Source organism: Lepidochelys olivacea (genome assembly GCF_965140295.1).
Source record: "Lepidochelys olivacea isolate rLepOli2 genome assembly, chromosome: 1".
NCBI lineage: Eukaryota > Metazoa > Chordata > Testudines > Cheloniidae > Lepidochelys > Lepidochelys olivacea.
In genome coordinates, this window is record NC_140411.1 from 246,120,791 (window position 1) to 246,137,155 (window position 16,365).

Consider the following 16,365-nt stretch of genomic DNA (forward strand, 5'->3'; position numbering starts at 1 on the left):
ACATCTCAGCCCAAAGCAATTTCAGGGAGGGGGGGGGGCTCAAGTGCATAGTTTTTCATGAACTGCGGGGTGGGGGTGGGGGGACGACGACGGATTTTTCTTTGGAAGATAATTTTGAAATTTTTGGTTTGCGTTCTGATTTGGAAGGGAGCCAGATTTTGAAATCTTGAAATCCTTTGTGAAATAGCAACGACAGCTTCTTCACAGCTCAAACGTTGAATATTTCATATCGTTATGTATTTGTATTGCAGAAATGTCTTGAAGCCCCAATCTGGGATTAGGGGCCCGTTGTATACACATGTAATAAAAAGACAAAGTTTACATATAGTTGTTTTTAATTTCCTTTTGGTTTCATATTGCTTTGTACGTTTCATGAAAAACTATGCACTTAAATACTTGGTACTGGGTAGCGGAATAGATGACTGGATGCAGTCTGTTGTTGCTTGTAAATTTAAAAGAAAAATTTACTGACAAAATTTAAAGATTCTTAATTACACTAAAACTCTGTTTCTCCAGATAACTCATTTTTTGACACCCTATAAGGTTTTTGCTTACATAGGTATATCCTGTAGACAGCATCTGTCCACTTCAAAATGTTTCAAGTTTTGGGAAGTAAATGAAATTTTAGTTGTGTGCTGTGCAACAGCTTCTTAAAAGAATAATATAACAATAACACAGCATTTCTCTAAGAGCATCTCGTATATTCCACTAAATAAACCATGTAAACATATCTAACTCCTGTGATAGACCCAGGCCAGTTGGGTACATCAGAATAGCCTTATTTGGATCCAGGAAGTGGGCAGGCGAAGCCCACCCACTGCTAAAGGATCCCCCCCAGCCTAAGGGGGGAGTCCACAGGACCTGGAAAACCAATTAATTACAGGGGACAACTAATGAACAACAGGGACGGGGTTGCGGTCAAAGGGTCAAACGAAGGGAACCTGACGGGGACACTGAGCAGAGAACCCCGGACAGCGCCCACTGCTCCTCAAAGGCGTCAAGGGAGTCAGTGGACACCGCCCAGAGGAACTCTGCCCGGAGGCGTGAACGGACAGAGGATCGAAAATAGGCCCCACAGTCACAGGAGACTCCATCAGCCAACCTCCTCACCCTGGTTTTATAGATGGCTACAGCAGAATAGCAGAAGGTAGATATACTGGCCACTGGATTAACAAATATCTGTTCCCTGACTGACCAGAGCAGGGGCTGCTCCAGGCTAATGAGAACACCTGACTCCAATTAACCTGCAAAGAGTCAGGTGAGACCATTAAGTTAATATTACCACTGGACTCTAATTAAGGCCCCCCTGATAATATAAAAGGGCTCACTCCAGTCAGGTAGAGGGAAGAAATGTGGCTGAAGGGCTGGTTAATGAAGATACCCTCAAGTCATTGGTAAGGGAGCCCTAAGTTAAGGGAGAAGCAGGAGAGCTGTGGGAAAGTGGCCCAGGGAAATATAGCAACCCTGGTAGTAAAAGGTTGGCTGCCAGTAGCTACTACCATTAGGGTCCCTGGGCCAGAACCCGGAGTAGAGGGCGGGCCTGGGTTCCCCTAGCCCACCACTACAGAAACATCTCCTGAGAGGGGAAAACAGGCCCCTGTCAGGACAGGAGGCTAAACTGTTTTGGCATGAGGCCGTAGGAGCAACAGAGACTGGAACTCTCTCACCAACCTCCATTGCTGGCTTATGATGAAAGGGCTCAGTAGACTGTATCCCTAGCCCTAGAGAGAGAAGGGCTACATGGAGGGTTGCAGTGAGCCTCTGAAGCTAGCATAAACAGCCTGGAAGCCCGGGACCCACGGGGACAAGATTGGAGCTCTGCCACACTCCCAATATTAGTATTATAGTAGCTAAAATCAAAACCCAACAGATGTCACAAAATGAAATTAAAAGCATTTTGATCCAGAATTTTCCATATCTAAAACTACTAAGGCAGAAGTGTTTACTTCAATTCTGTGGTAGAATTCTCTGCTTAAAATAAAAAAGTGAACAGAAGGCAAAAGTACAATGAATCAGATCCTCAGCTGGCATAAGTCTGTGTAATTCTATTGCCGTCAGTAGAGCTGCACTATTTTACACCAGCTGAGGATTTGGCTCAATATCTTAAAGTTCAAAATGCTGCATTCTTCAATCCCTTAACCAAATGGTTCTAAAATATATTATACTTACACTAATATGCTGTATTAACTACAAAGGCTTATTGTTTAAAGTGCCTTTATGTTCCTTTCATGCCCAAGAGACCCCAGTCAGGATAGGGATACCATTGTACTAGGCACATTGTGACCACATAGGAAGACACGGTTCCCTGAACTGAAGAATTCACAGTTCACGGCCATGACCCTTAGGCATATGCCCAGACACTTGGCATGTACTGTACTTTACATATCTGAGTAGTGCCATTTAAGACGTGTCCGATGTTTGCAGATGTAAACTCTTAAGTTCCATCTTAATTGGTGCATTCAGTTTTACATTGTTTGGGATTTATTCTATTCTATATAGGTTCTTATATTGCCCTCATTACAGTAGCATCTGCATAACTTCCAGTAGTGCTTTAAGCAATATGTTAACACCTACAATAGTTAATGCACATGAGTCACGGTCTGATGCCATGCTGACAAGAAGTCTGTTGTTTTCTTTAGTTTCATAGGTGTCTCTTTCTTGCTTTTTTGGCACAGATGCATTAAAATAATTGCACCAAATTCCTCTTGTGAATGGGACAGAAAATAACCTCTACGCATTAAAACATTACTCGTGTACCTTTAGCTCCACCTCTTGGGTGTTTTACAGATACAGTAATATAGATAGAAGAATCTTCTCTGGAGGTGATAAAAATCTTTTGGTTAAACTCTTGAAAATATTTCTGGATCAGCAGCCATCCCTTGGAACTTTAATAGTCCGTACATGATTAAAAGTGAGGTTTAATTATGAATTATTTTGCTGATCATAGAATCATTTGGGTTAGAATTGTCCCCTAGTGGCTTATCTAGAAAATTGCCTGGCTGACTGATCCATTTTACATCATATAAAAGTATTTTGGTGCATTTCAAAAACACCATAGAGAGGCTTGATGTGGTGATCTAATGTGAAACTTGTGTCATGCTCCCACCCCGGCGTATGTAGCAGGAGACTGTTGTATACTCCATAATCATGTATTGTTCGGTAAAAATAATTTTTTTTAAACTGACAAAAAATAATAAACACAATTGTTGGTGGGCATATTTCCTATGTCTTTAATCAGAACATTTGGTGGAAGCAAATATAATACTTGTGACAGGGACCAAATACAAACTCAGCATGTTATTTGAAAAGACAAAAGAATATTTCACCAATGCAAACCACATAGAAATAGCATAACAGTGAAAATGCTGTAACATTACACACTAGCCTGAAAGACCTCTTCTGGCGTTTGCTCATACTAGGTACTAATTGCTTTTAGATTAGCCATGATAAAACATTGTGCTGTACTAGTAAAGGGTGCAGTATTGAAAATGAAGCAGTGCTTTGCAGCTGGATCTTTGCCAGCATAATGCAGGCTTTTGCAAAGTGCCAAGGGAGAGGTTGGAGTATAGAGTGCAATATTATGCCATTTTCAGTGACAAGATTTGTGTTTTACGTTAGTGAAATATTTTATCACCTTTTCAAAATAACCAGCTGAGTTGGTGTTGGTCCCTGTGACAGAGTAATAGGCTTGCTTCCACCCAATGCTTTGGATATACACTTAAGGTAACATCGGAGACAGAACTGTTAGCAGACATAGTTTTTGGCTGGTTCTTTTGCTGTTGCTGTTTTTTGTTTTAACCAGAGCAAATAGTGTATTGTTCTGTAGTAACATTTGCTGTGTGGATAAAAGAAGGGAGTGAGGAGAAATATAAGTGGTTCTGTTTATACGTCCAAGAATGTGGAGGAGAAGCAGTGGTATGTGGCGAAGAAATGAGCATTCTGTTTGTTTTAAGATGATGAATTTAAGAAAGATAGCCATTCAGCCTTCCTGTACAGTGGCTGTATGTTGTATTAGGGGGAAAAATGGTTCAATTCCTTGGTCTTAGACATTCAGTGAATCTCAGAGCCGTTTCCAAAATAAAATAGCTTGTAGTGCATCAGTGAAATAATGCATCAGGATTTGGTAAAAAGCCTTTTTATTCAGGTCCTTTGATCTGTGGCCATTTTGTCCCCTTCCTGCTTTTTCTAAGAGCTGTTCTTTTTGATCAAACTAGCTGATTGCTGAGCCAGCTTGGGGTTTGTGTGTTTTTTTTGTTTTTTTGTTTTTTTAAAATATTTACTGTATCCCAGAGTATGTGATGGATTTTGTAAAAATTAAGTATAGGACAAAATAATTGGTTAGTTTTGTATATTTGTTGTTAAAACCTTAATTTTATGTTATCAGCTGTTCAACTTTCTTACCCTTTGCTTAATCCAACAGTTACAAATTACTAGTTAAGATTTTTGACCTCCAACATTTTTTTGGTTGTGTGTTTTTTAAAATTTAATTTTGTATGTAAATTTGTTGCTCATGAAAGACTGGCATAATAGGCCTGATCCAAAGTCCATTGAAGTCAATGGGCGTCTTTCCATTGAAGTCAATGGGCTTTGGATCAGACTTAATGTGACCAGACATTAGTTTTCCTGTGTAACTCTGCAAATGCACCCTAATCCTGTTCTATCACACACCTTTCCTAAACTGCAATTGGCTAAGGGCCTGAGACTGCTGTGGACCATGTCAGCATTCCTGAGAGAGATTCCTTTAATGGATGGGGCTGTTATGGGGAAGGAGAATTCTTTAAAACACATTTGTTGCCTGGGTTGATTTTCAGCCACCCTCTCTTCATCCAGGGGCTGATCCTCTTCCAGGCATTGGTAAGGTTGTAGACAGCGCAGTTACGCTTGGCGTGAAAGAGAGGTAGAGCTGGGTGTCGTCCCCATACTGCTATCACTTCAGTCCATTTTGTCTCGCATTTCTCATGAATGTAGACTTGCATGTCTACCCAGACCCTACAGGACTCAAAATTAAAGACATACTGTCAGAAATGGAAATCATAGGCAGTTGTTCAGTGGTATTGGAATTATTAATATTAGACATTATTGATACTAATGTGGGAAATTACCAGACACTAATTTAACCACTAATTCCTTTATTTATTGTGTAGGTCAAATGGTATTTTATACAATTCTCTAAACATGCCTGCCGGCCTAAAAATAAGCAGTCACTACACTCAATACAGTACTAAAGTATTCATAAACATGTGATCAGTATACTTACAGTTCTGCGAGACCTAGGGAAAACTGTCTCAGTCTGGTGTGCTCCAGCATGATCAGGTAGAGTACGACAAAGAATCTTCAAATTCATAATTTTTTATACCCTTTAACAAACAAATGATGTCATTGCCACATACTGATTTCAGCTAAAACCAATTTGAGACAAGTCACCCTTATTTTCAGTCTTACCCTCAATCTTATCTGGATTATGTCTAAACTGGCACTTTGTCGGCAAAACTTTTGTCGTTCAGGGGTGTTGAAAAAAGACAAAAACACCCCCCTGACCGACAAAAGTGTTAATGACGAAAAGCGCCAGTGTGAGCAGCGCTTTGTCGGCAGGAGCACTCTCCTACTGCCGACAAAGCCACTGCCTCTCGTGGGGGGTGGAAGTTTTGTGTCAGCAGGAGAATTCTCTCCTGCCAACAGACAGCAGGTACACGGCTCTGCATTTAATGGCACTGCCGTAGTGGCACAGCTGTGTCGCTAAAAGCTGCGTAGGACAGACGTAGTCTTACAGCCTTCTCTCTCTCCAAGGCCTCTCCTCCCTTTCTCTTCCCCTCCTGGCTCACAGACAGTTTCTCCATTTTGCCTAGTTTACATAGCCCCTGGTTTTTGAGATAACATTGGTATGTGAGGTGGGAAGACTCATGACTCTTTTTAAGACAGATTCTCTTTTGCTTTATTTAAAACCATGTGCAGTCACCCTATTGGTCTCCTTTTTAGAAACTTCCCTTTAGGTCATTAGTTGTTTGTTTTTTTTAACCAGACACGCCCCCTATTTCATTCCTTCTGGCCTTATAACTCACTGTTTTCAAGGCCTTCCTTCTACTTGCTAGTCCGGCCTTTCTTTACAACACACATTATTTCCTTAACCAAACTTAGACTAACTCTATTTCTTTTATTGTATTTTATATTTATCCCACCGGTGGCATAAGCTGTCTTCCCCCTGAGAAATAATATACAATGCCATTCCCAGGTTTGACTCGCAGGCTCAGTCAGCAGGGAATGTTGCAGGAACACATTTAAATGGCCTTTTTTCCCTGGTGCTTCATGACTCTTTTGCCACCTGGGATCTTTCAACTAAAGTCTTGCTCCAAGTTCGAGATCTTGCAGTTTCTTTTCTTTTCTTAATTGAGTGCCAGGAGTTTTCATTAATTTTAATTTGGAATGAAAAGGCTTAGTCTAATAAGGTGCTTGTTTGTCATCCTTTGTAATCTTTGTTGCATCAACATATTTTATAGTGGTTTATAGTTTATCTTTTAGGCTTTTACACTTTAACCCAAATGCAAAACTAAATATCTGTGTCTTGCAGATCAACTCAGAATTGATAACACTTACTACTGCACCGTTATGTACTAGGAATTAATATGTACATAAAGACAGAGCCAGATTACACTTTTGTGGGGCCCTGGGCCAGAGCAAATGGGGGTCCCTCCTCACCATTTCCACCTGCAGTACCCTCCTACCCTCCTGCTGGGGAAATGGGGTCAGGGCCTGAGGGCTTGCCCTGCCCCATCCCCTTGCCCGTTGCTCCTGCTGGGGAGCAAGGATTGGGGTGCGGGGGCTTGCAGGAGCACCAGGCAGGCGGAGCGGGGCAAGCCCCAGCGCCCTGACCACGCTCCCCAGCAGGCACACCAGACAGACAGGCAGGTGGAGAGAGACAAGCCTCCGCGCCCAGACCCTGCTCCGCAACAGGAGCGCCGGGCGGGCAGAGGAGGTTAGAGTGTGGGGGCATTCCAATTGGCTGGGGCCCCTGGGCATAGGCCCCATTGGCCCAGTGGGTAATCTGCCACTGCATACAGAGCCAGATACACACAGATCACTGAATGCAGTTTCTATAGTGCCTGTTTCTTGCAGAGATGTTCAACGTTTCAGAAAGATATGTCTATGATTGCTCTCCTGCTGCAGAAATCATAGATTATATTATTTTCTATCTCTGCTCCTCCTGGCATCACAGCAGAGACACAGTCTATGCCATCATTATGAATGTAGCCATTCTTCTTACTATAGAATACTCCGTCGTGCCCCCCGGGTACCACTGCGGCTACAGTGCTCATTGTTCCTGCAGGAGGGGGAAGATACGACTGATGGTCCTTACCGCCATGAATCAGGACTGAAGGGGCTCACATACATAGCAGTGGTGGACAGTCTTACCCTAAAAGGCCATATCTGTTGCTGATTCACTTTCACCTACTCCATTATAAATAGGCTTGGTAGAATGGGATTTTGTTTATCATTTCAACAGATAATATTGATGTTTATTTTTACACTTTTTATTTTTTATCCATTCAAATTTTCACAGTTGCAGGATGTCAGCCAATAATTAGTTAATGAGAGCAAACTTTGAGATTCAAAAAGTTAAAGCTTTATAACTGCTAAAATACAAACTGTCGACATCATATGTCAAAATTTTACCCTTAAATCAAAATTTAATAAGTTTTCAAGCAGCATTTTCGTTACTTTGCCTGTCTGTAAATTTTGATTATTATTGATGGAAATAATTCTCATTCGTTTGTGTATGGTGAAATCAACTTCTGTTGATATTTACTGATAAAAATCAAATCATTACAAGCCTAATTATAAATCAGGAGTAACTCCATAGAAGACAGTGGGGTTAGACAAGTGTACCATTAAAATCAGGCCTCTGATATCTGATGATTTAGAGAGGTTAAAGGTCACTTCAGCATTTGAGTCTCCCACGAAGAATAACCTTAGCAAACCCAAGCTCGAGATGCAAAAAATTTGTCAAGCCTAGAATTAGGTGCAGTCAAATAACTTTTTGATGGCAGTTCTTGAAAACATATATGAGTGTCTAGAAAACTGGTAGGGTTATTGTTGAAATGACTTCTACCTATACCACTTTATACATACAGCAGAACCTGAAATGAGACCACTCTAATTAGTAACCTCTGGGTTTAAGAAGCTGCCTCTTGTTATCCTGAAATACTCCAGCTTTATTAGAAGACCACATCTGTTGAACAACTGAGTTTTCCATCGTTTGAGAAGTCTCTTGCAACAGGTTTTACTGAATAATACAGCACATAAATACCTGTACTTGATTTCAAAACATGAAGTTGGTTCTTATATTACTTCATCTTGGTTAATAGCTATCTTTGCAAGACAGACACCATTATTCATTTTTCTGCTGTATGAATTTAGTGTATTGTCCTTTAGTGAAAAACAGTAGACAATTGTGTTTTGATTTAAGCCTTTCAACCAGGCTTCTAGCAAATAAAAGTAATGAGACGATAAAGCACTAGAGGGTTTTTTAATTTAAATAGAAAATTAATCTTGGAACTATTTTGTTCAAGTTTCCATATCTCATATGCTCATTTGTGTCCATCCAGCCGTATAACAAATACTAGGAACTGTGGTATGACACCATATAAATTGTGGTACTGCTGTTTTGACATGTAGTGTTAAATCATTTTGATTACTTGTTTGTTGCCCTTGTTATACACTGGGGCCATGTTTACCATTCATGCTGCTGGAAATGAAATCGTCATTTTGGTTTTTTTCCCCTCTCCTTCAGAATAACGAAATGGCAGAGTTGCAGAGAATACGGATGAAAGATGAAATTCGAGAATACAAGTTCCGAGAGGCAAGACTTCTTCAGGATTACACTGAGCTTGAAGAAGAAAATATTACTTTGCAAAAACTGGTGTCCACACTGAAACAGAACCAAGTAAGCACAGAAGAGATTTCAGATGCTAGACTAAAAAAAAAAAAGTACAACACCGATTGACTTAAAACTGCATAATTTGACCTACCTTAAATTAATGTAGTATGAGATTCTTCATATCTTGCTGGTTATTGTTAAACAGTCATTATAAAATACAATACTGGCAAACTAACACACTGGAAATCTTACTAAAGTGCTGAATGCACCTGGAGGTTCCATGACAAGTTAAAACCCCACTGCAACCAGCTGTAAACAGTATCCAGGGTTGCTCTCCACTTGATACGTGTGCACAACTCCCATTGATGTTGAAGGGAAACTCAGACCCACTTATACGTATATGACATTTAGAAATGTTACTCTGAAAAAATGTAAATTTTTCTGTGGAAAATATTGTTGCTGGCGAAGTAATCAAGAAAACTGTTGTCTCGGACCAAAGGGATTTGTTCCTCTGTCAAAAGTGCTATCTTGTCATGATAAATCAGTAAATATGCAATTCAGGTGATTAAACTGGCAATATTTTTCTTCTTTTAAACACATTCCATGCCAGCACTGGATTACAATTTATAAGGCAATGCCTTCGTTTCTAACAGATTGTAATTGCTTCCTGCCTCCATAACATGCAGTTGCTTTTTAAGTCCTAACATGCTCAGCGGGATGATTAGGGCTTGCCACAAGATTGCCACTGTTTCTAAAGCGAGTTTGTTAACAAAACTATCTTGTTGCTGTCAGGATTTGCAGTACAATTTTATCTAACTGTTACTAATATTTTATCCATCCTGACATGGTGATTAAAGTACTTAGAACAACAAGGTAGAACAACAGGGGACATGGAGATAATAGAAACAGATCCATACTTTCCTTTCCTTATATTGAGACACTATGACTTACAAATTTCTAGAACTAAATTTCCAGCAGATTGTCTTTATCAGAGTGGTATTATCCAGGCTACTGTATTCCTCTTTTGAGGCAAAGGTATGATTCTCACTAGCTTCATGGAAATGATCTGCACAGATCCTGGGAAAACTAGACCCCTGAACGGACTGTTGTAGTTTCCACCAGAAGAGAATCTGTACACAAGTGCTATCTGTTAGAACACTTCACTCTTAATGAACCTGAATACCAGGGCCCCATAAAGAGGAAAAAATATTTGGCATATTTTGATTGACTAAAAAAAAATTACAGTATTTTTGTATCAAATGTTTTTTATTTGTTTTTGTAACTCAGAAAATAGTTTTGATCTACAAGATGAAATTTCATAAGAGATTAGTCCTGTATATTCTTTAACTTATAAAATCATGTATTACATAGTCCTTGATATTTTATTATCAGATCTTTTTAGGCATTTGGAAGAAGAATCCATGAAAAAGGGGAATGTAAAAATCAGTTATTGTTCACAGAGAGTGCAAATCTCCCTGCTTTTCATGAGAATTTCTGCTATACACAGCTTATGTTATATGTATAATCAAGAAAATATAGATACTGGATTTTATTAATAGGGCCTGTGTTTTCAGGATTCATTTCCCTACAAAACAGCAACACAGATTTGTGACCCCCGAATCCAAATCTGAAAATCTGAGATAAACCCCAAATCTCCAGATTTTCAAAAGATTCCCAGTATAATCAGTCACTAACTTTCTTGAGCTGTTTGATATCAGGTCACTGAGCAATCTGAAGGTTCAAATTCTAAAGACTGCCTTCTCAGCCAGCTCCCAAATAAAAGTCCTCACCTGTCTACTGAATATCCAAGCCCAAAAGGAACTTGCTCTAGCAGGGACCCATTCCTTGTATTATATTTAAATTCTGCTTTTTAAATATTTGTGTAGACACTGAATGAAACAAAGTTGCAGACCATCAACTGAAGAGGCAACTAATAATGCCTGCCAACTAGTAATGTCTGCCAAATTGTTTGAATTAGAAAAGGGTTTTTTACTTGGGAATTTTTCAACATTTACTTGAAAACCAAATTTCTCCCTCCTCCACCAAAAGACATTATTGCACTATTTAATCTGATTTATTATTTTAAAGTCAGAATTTTACAAATTAAAAATATTAAAGGATTATCATCAAACTAAAAGTCATACCACTATCTGTTTAAGGTTACCATTTTTACAAGTAGAGCTGATTGGAAAATGGAAGTGCTAATGAATCTTTATCAGAATTTTGTTTCAGTGAAAAAATGTGTCTGGTTCTATTTTATAATGAACACAAAAGAAATTGAAAGAAATTAGTCAAATATTTTTTCTTCCTTTTTTAAAGTTTGTGGATTTAACAGGCATTTGTGTATAGACAGTTTGCAGTGTATGGTCAGTAAATTTCCGTTTTGTTTGTGTGGGTTTTTCGTACAGCATCAAGGAACCAGAAAAAGATTGAAAATTGGGAAATTATTTCCTATAAATTTAAAAATATGAATAGGTAAAGCCACAGAAACTGTTCAAGAGATTCAGGGGCAGGTGTAGTACCAGAGAAAACTTTTAACTTTTTCTCTCACCCTTCTCCAACCCTCCCACCCCACCCTCTGAAACCACTTGTATGACACAAGGGTGAAATAAATGTCTTTTTTGTCCATAAAGTTTGAGAGTTACTTTTAATAATTTTTGTTCTGGGGTGAAAAGTACCAGGTATAAACCTATTCTGTTTTCATGAAACATCCTTTATTTTTGTGTCACTTTGCTTATCACTGAGGGAAGAATCAGAATGCCAGAATTGCTTGGTCACTTACATAATGACTCTTGTCCAACACATCCATGTGTCTTGACTCGTCAGATGCTTATTCTAGCATAAGAACCCTTCCCATTCCAATTCAGCAGCCAGGGCTCTCTCAGTGTAGAATTGTCTGTCTTGGAGCTAGTGAGTCCATCAAGACAAGACACGGTGAAAGAAGGAATTATTACAGGTCCCAGTCTCGCAAGCTGCTCTGCATAGGCAGACTCATGAGTCAATGGGGCTGTGTGTGGAGGCATGGGAATCACATGTAGAAAGCAGTTTGCAGTAGCAGGATTAGATTTTTCCACAAAGAAGGAAATAAAATTGTAAAAATGTCAAATCTTCCTTCCCAACAAACTACAATGGAACTAAACCACTGTATTGGTAATGTCAGTTCCTAATTCTTTTGGATAATAGTGGAGATGAGGATCAGAGCAACTGGAATGCTAATGGGAGCCAAGGAACGCAGATCTTCTTCTATCTAAATGGCTGGTCATTGTGACAGCAACAGGATTTAGAACCCAAACCTACTCCCTTTTATGTAAGTGGGAGTTTTACCATTGATTTCAGTGGGAGAAGGATTAGGTCCTTAACAAACTGGTATCAAATGTATCTAAACCAACACTTCCACTAGCTTCTTTCTTTGGCTCTGTAGATGTGAAACTTTGAGTTTGTGTTAAACAGGTTAATTTTCTAAGTGAATTGTTCAGCATTGGAAGTAAACTGCCTAGAACCCTCCTTTTCTCGCCTGCATTTTTGTCCATGTCTGGCATAGCACATATCGTCTCCATTTTCTCCACTACACCGAGTGGCTATAGTTGTGGTGGGATGAGGCACTCTCTTCCTTTCTAAAAACATGGTAGTTACTTAGGAGAAGAAGCTGCCATTTTCCTCAGCCACATTATCACATGTATTGTGAAAATCCAGCTCCCTGCCTGTGGAGCTGGGTGGCTGATCTGCGATGAGGTGAGAGATTTATCAGTCAAAACTTGACTGGCCAACACCAGCTCAGCAGGGGAAGAATTTCAGTCTGGCCTGCTACAGGACCAGAAGACCAGCTGTCGGTGCCCTAAAATGGCTTCTGTATTCCCTGCTTGAACACCGCTACTATTATATTTTTCGGATTGTCAAAAGTCAACCTCTATTTTAAAATTGCTGCAACTTGAGGACATCTGGCAGTTTAAACAGGTTGGGTTATTAGTCTGTCCTTTCATTTTTAAAATAAAACCTTATTGAATAATTGTCATTAAACAAACCTATATCTCCCTACAGTATAAAAAACTGGACACACAGTGATTACATCAGATAAGAAGTTGGATGCCATGGTGATAGATGCCTTAGAAATACCTATGAGTGATAAGTTGAACAGTATAATTAACTTCCATCTATCCGCAATGCCATAATAGATAAACATTACTTATGATGACTAATAATAAAGCTGTACTTCCTAGTGTAGCTTCAGGTCAGTGACTGTTCTTGCATGAAATACAACAGAGGTTCTCAACCAGGGATCCAGGGTCCCCTAGGGGGCCTCAGGCAGGTTTCAGTGGGGCCTCCAAGCAGTGCCAGCATTAGACATACTGGAGCCCAGGGCAGAAAGCCAAAGCCCCACCACATGGGGCTGAAGCCCAGGTCCCTGCGCCCCACCACCTAGGGCTGAAGCCTGAACAATGTAGCTTTGTGGGGGCCCCTGTAGCATGGCCAGACTGAAATTCTAACGCTGGACCTGGCTTTTATATGCAGAAAACCAGTTATTGTGGCATAGGTAGGCTGTGGAGTTTTTATAGCATGTGGGGTGGCGGGGCGCACTCAGGAAGAAGAAGGTTGAGAACCTCTGAAATACAGTGTGTCCTAATAAATCATCCAGAGATTCTGATTCTCACCCCTTGAAAATGTGTGCAGTACAATAGAAAACCAAGAACTAATAAAATGGGGTACATGCAGTACACCTTTCCTCATGAATTTTCTGAGCATGACGCTCTTTGCAGCTACTGGCAATGCCTGGTCTAAGTAATTTTTGGCTATTTAGTGCCTAGTTCAATCAGGTTAATAAATGGCAGGTTTTTAAGACCCAAGTTTTAGTGTTATGAATGTTCTTTGTCTTGCCTAATTCAGGTTGAATATGAAGGTTTAAAGCATGAGATTAAACGATTTGAGGAGGAGACAGTATTGCTTAATAGCCAGCTAGAAGATGCCATTCGACTGAAGGAGATTGCCGAACATCAGCTGGAGGAAGCCCTGGAGACCTTAAAAAATGAAAGGGAGCAAAAGAACAATCTGAGGAAGGAACTCTCCCAGTATATCAACCTCAATGATAGTATGTACAGTAACCACATTAATATATCAGTAGATGGATTAAAGTTTGCAGAGGATGGGAGCGAACCTAATAATGATGACAAAATGAATGGGCACATCCATGGGCCTCTTGTGAAACTGACTGGAGATTACCGGACTCCCACAGTTAGGAAAGGAGAATCTCTGCACCCAGTCTCTGATCTCTTCAGTGAGCTCAACATATCGGAAATGCAGAAATTAAAGCAGCAACTCGTGCAGGTAAGAGCTCAGCTTAAAACCATAAAGACTTTCACATAATTATACCAGACTGTAATGCTAATGACTGATTTACTTGTCCATGATCCCTATTCCCCTATTTCTCTGTTCTTAGCTTTCTGCCTAGGTGTTTTCTAATTTCCAGATCTCTCAAAAAAAGTTCAGTTGAGAGAATGATCAGAAACAAGGGGAAATGAGGAGAAAGGGACCCAGCAGTGGTTGAAGTGTGTGTGGGTCGGGGGGCAGGAGAGGAGAGTTCACAAGGGTTTGAAGATCTAGCAAACACAATCATTTTAAAAATCAAGCCAGTAAACTGAAGGGCACCCTTTAAGCATGGTCTTATGAAAGCTGCTCCTCCCACATAATAGACTTTGAGAACTGATGGGGGACAGGCATGGTTCCAGACCACTGGAGAAGAGTGTCACGGTTCATAGAGTGGGTCACAGCTAAGAATGCCAAACTCGGAACGCGCTGTCAGAAAACAGGGCAGACACACCCAAACTGGTGGTATATTCTGCAGTTAGATTTTACCAAGCCAGTAACAAAAGTGTACCCCAGGATCACTATATTAGTTTTACCAAGGAGTCACATACAGCCCCCTTAGCATTCCAGCCCAGACAAGCTGGACTTTATGATGTAAGGTTATTAAAACCAAACCCACCAAACATTAGGTTCTTCCAGTCACTTGCTCAGGTCACTGGATACATCAAGGTCTCACCAAAAACAGCACTGGAAGCCAATCCTTAGAAAACTAAACTAAAGATTTATTAATTCAGGAAAAGAAATAAGAGTTATTAAAAGGTCTAAGCAGATAAGAAACATTACAGTTGGTTCAGAATCTGTGAGACCAGTTATTAGCAGAGGTGTAATGCCTGCTAATTCTCCATAAGTCTCTTAGTGTCCTTTCATAAGTTCCTCAGGGTTTTACCAAAGCAGATTTGGGGAGATCTGTCTTGCATCTGGAATAGCCCCCTGATAGCATCCAGAAAGATTAGAGCTGTTGGATCAGTCCATAAATCTATATTTATAGCTCTCTGACATGAACAGGTTGATAGGTGTCTTCCTAGAAAGACAGTCCTGCCATCTAGTGTGAGGAAGAATAGATATTTGAGTCCGTGACAAGTCCTAATGGCCTTGTTTTGAAGATTGAATGCTTCAGCCCTAAGGTTTCGGTCTTGTAAACACAATGTGATAGCCACCAAGTCTTTATCAAGTAGTTTTACATCTAAATGCTACATATGCGCTTTTTGATCTAATAACTGAGTATAGTTGCGTTCATAATGTAAAGGCAAATGCAAAACATGAAAAGTTAATTTGATTACACTGGTACCTTCTAAGAGGATGTGGGTAAATACAGACGGATGTGGGTAAATACAGACAAATACAATTTAGTATCTACTCCATTCTTATCAACACAAGTGAACCTCTTATATTTGGTTTCAGAGGGGTAGCCATGTTAGTCTGTAACAGCAAAAACAACAATGAGTCCTTGTGGCACCTTAGAGACTAACACGTTTATTTGGGCATAAGCTTTAACATTCCTTTGTTACTTAAACACAGTGAATTAGCCTGATTATCTTGCAATGCCTCCTGACATGCCTGTAAGATCACACTCAGGTGAATTGGTCTGTTAATTTTATCCTGAGCTGGTTTACCAGTGTCAAAGAGTTAATCTAACCTATCTTTAAAAAGGGGAACAAAGAGATTTGTAGGGATTCGTAGACCAGTCAGCCTAACTTTGATACCTGGAAAGATACTGGAACAAATTATTAAACAATCAGTTTGTAAGCCTCTGGAGGACAATAGGGTTATAAGAAATAGCCAGCATGGATTTGTCAGGAACAAATCTTGACAAACCAACCTAATTTCCTTCTTTGACAGGGTTACTGGCCTAGTGGATAAGGGGAAGCAGTAGATGCGATATAACTTGATTTTAATAAGGCTATTGACACGGTCCCATGTGACATTCTCATAAGTAAACTAGGGAAATGTGGTCTAGATGAAAGGTGTGTGCAAAACTTGTTGAAAAACTATACTTACAGAGTAGTTATCAGTGGTTCATTGACAGACTGGGAGAGTATATCTAGTGGGGTCCTGCAAGGGTCAGTCCTTGTTCCGGTACTATTCAATATTTTCATTAATGACTTGGATAGTGGAGCAGAGAGTGCTTATAAAAT

At 39.9% G+C, this 16,365-nt stretch overlaps 1 protein-coding gene across 17 annotated transcripts in view; it reads left to right on the forward strand.

Annotated features, from left to right (window-relative positions):
• BICD1 (BICD cargo adaptor 1) overlaps positions 1-16,365 on the forward strand; it is a 398,310-nt gene that overhangs the window by 167,487 nt on the left and 214,458 nt on the right. For all 17 annotated transcript variants that reach the window (XM_084617590.1, XM_084617580.1, XM_084617593.1 and 14 more), the window contains 2 exons: positions 8,786-8,938; positions 13,754-14,191. In XM_084617590.1, coding sequence (XP_084473716.1) covers positions 8,786-8,938; positions 13,754-14,191 — 591 coding nt within the window. The remainder of the gene's footprint in view (positions 1-8,785; positions 8,939-13,753; positions 14,192-16,365) is intronic.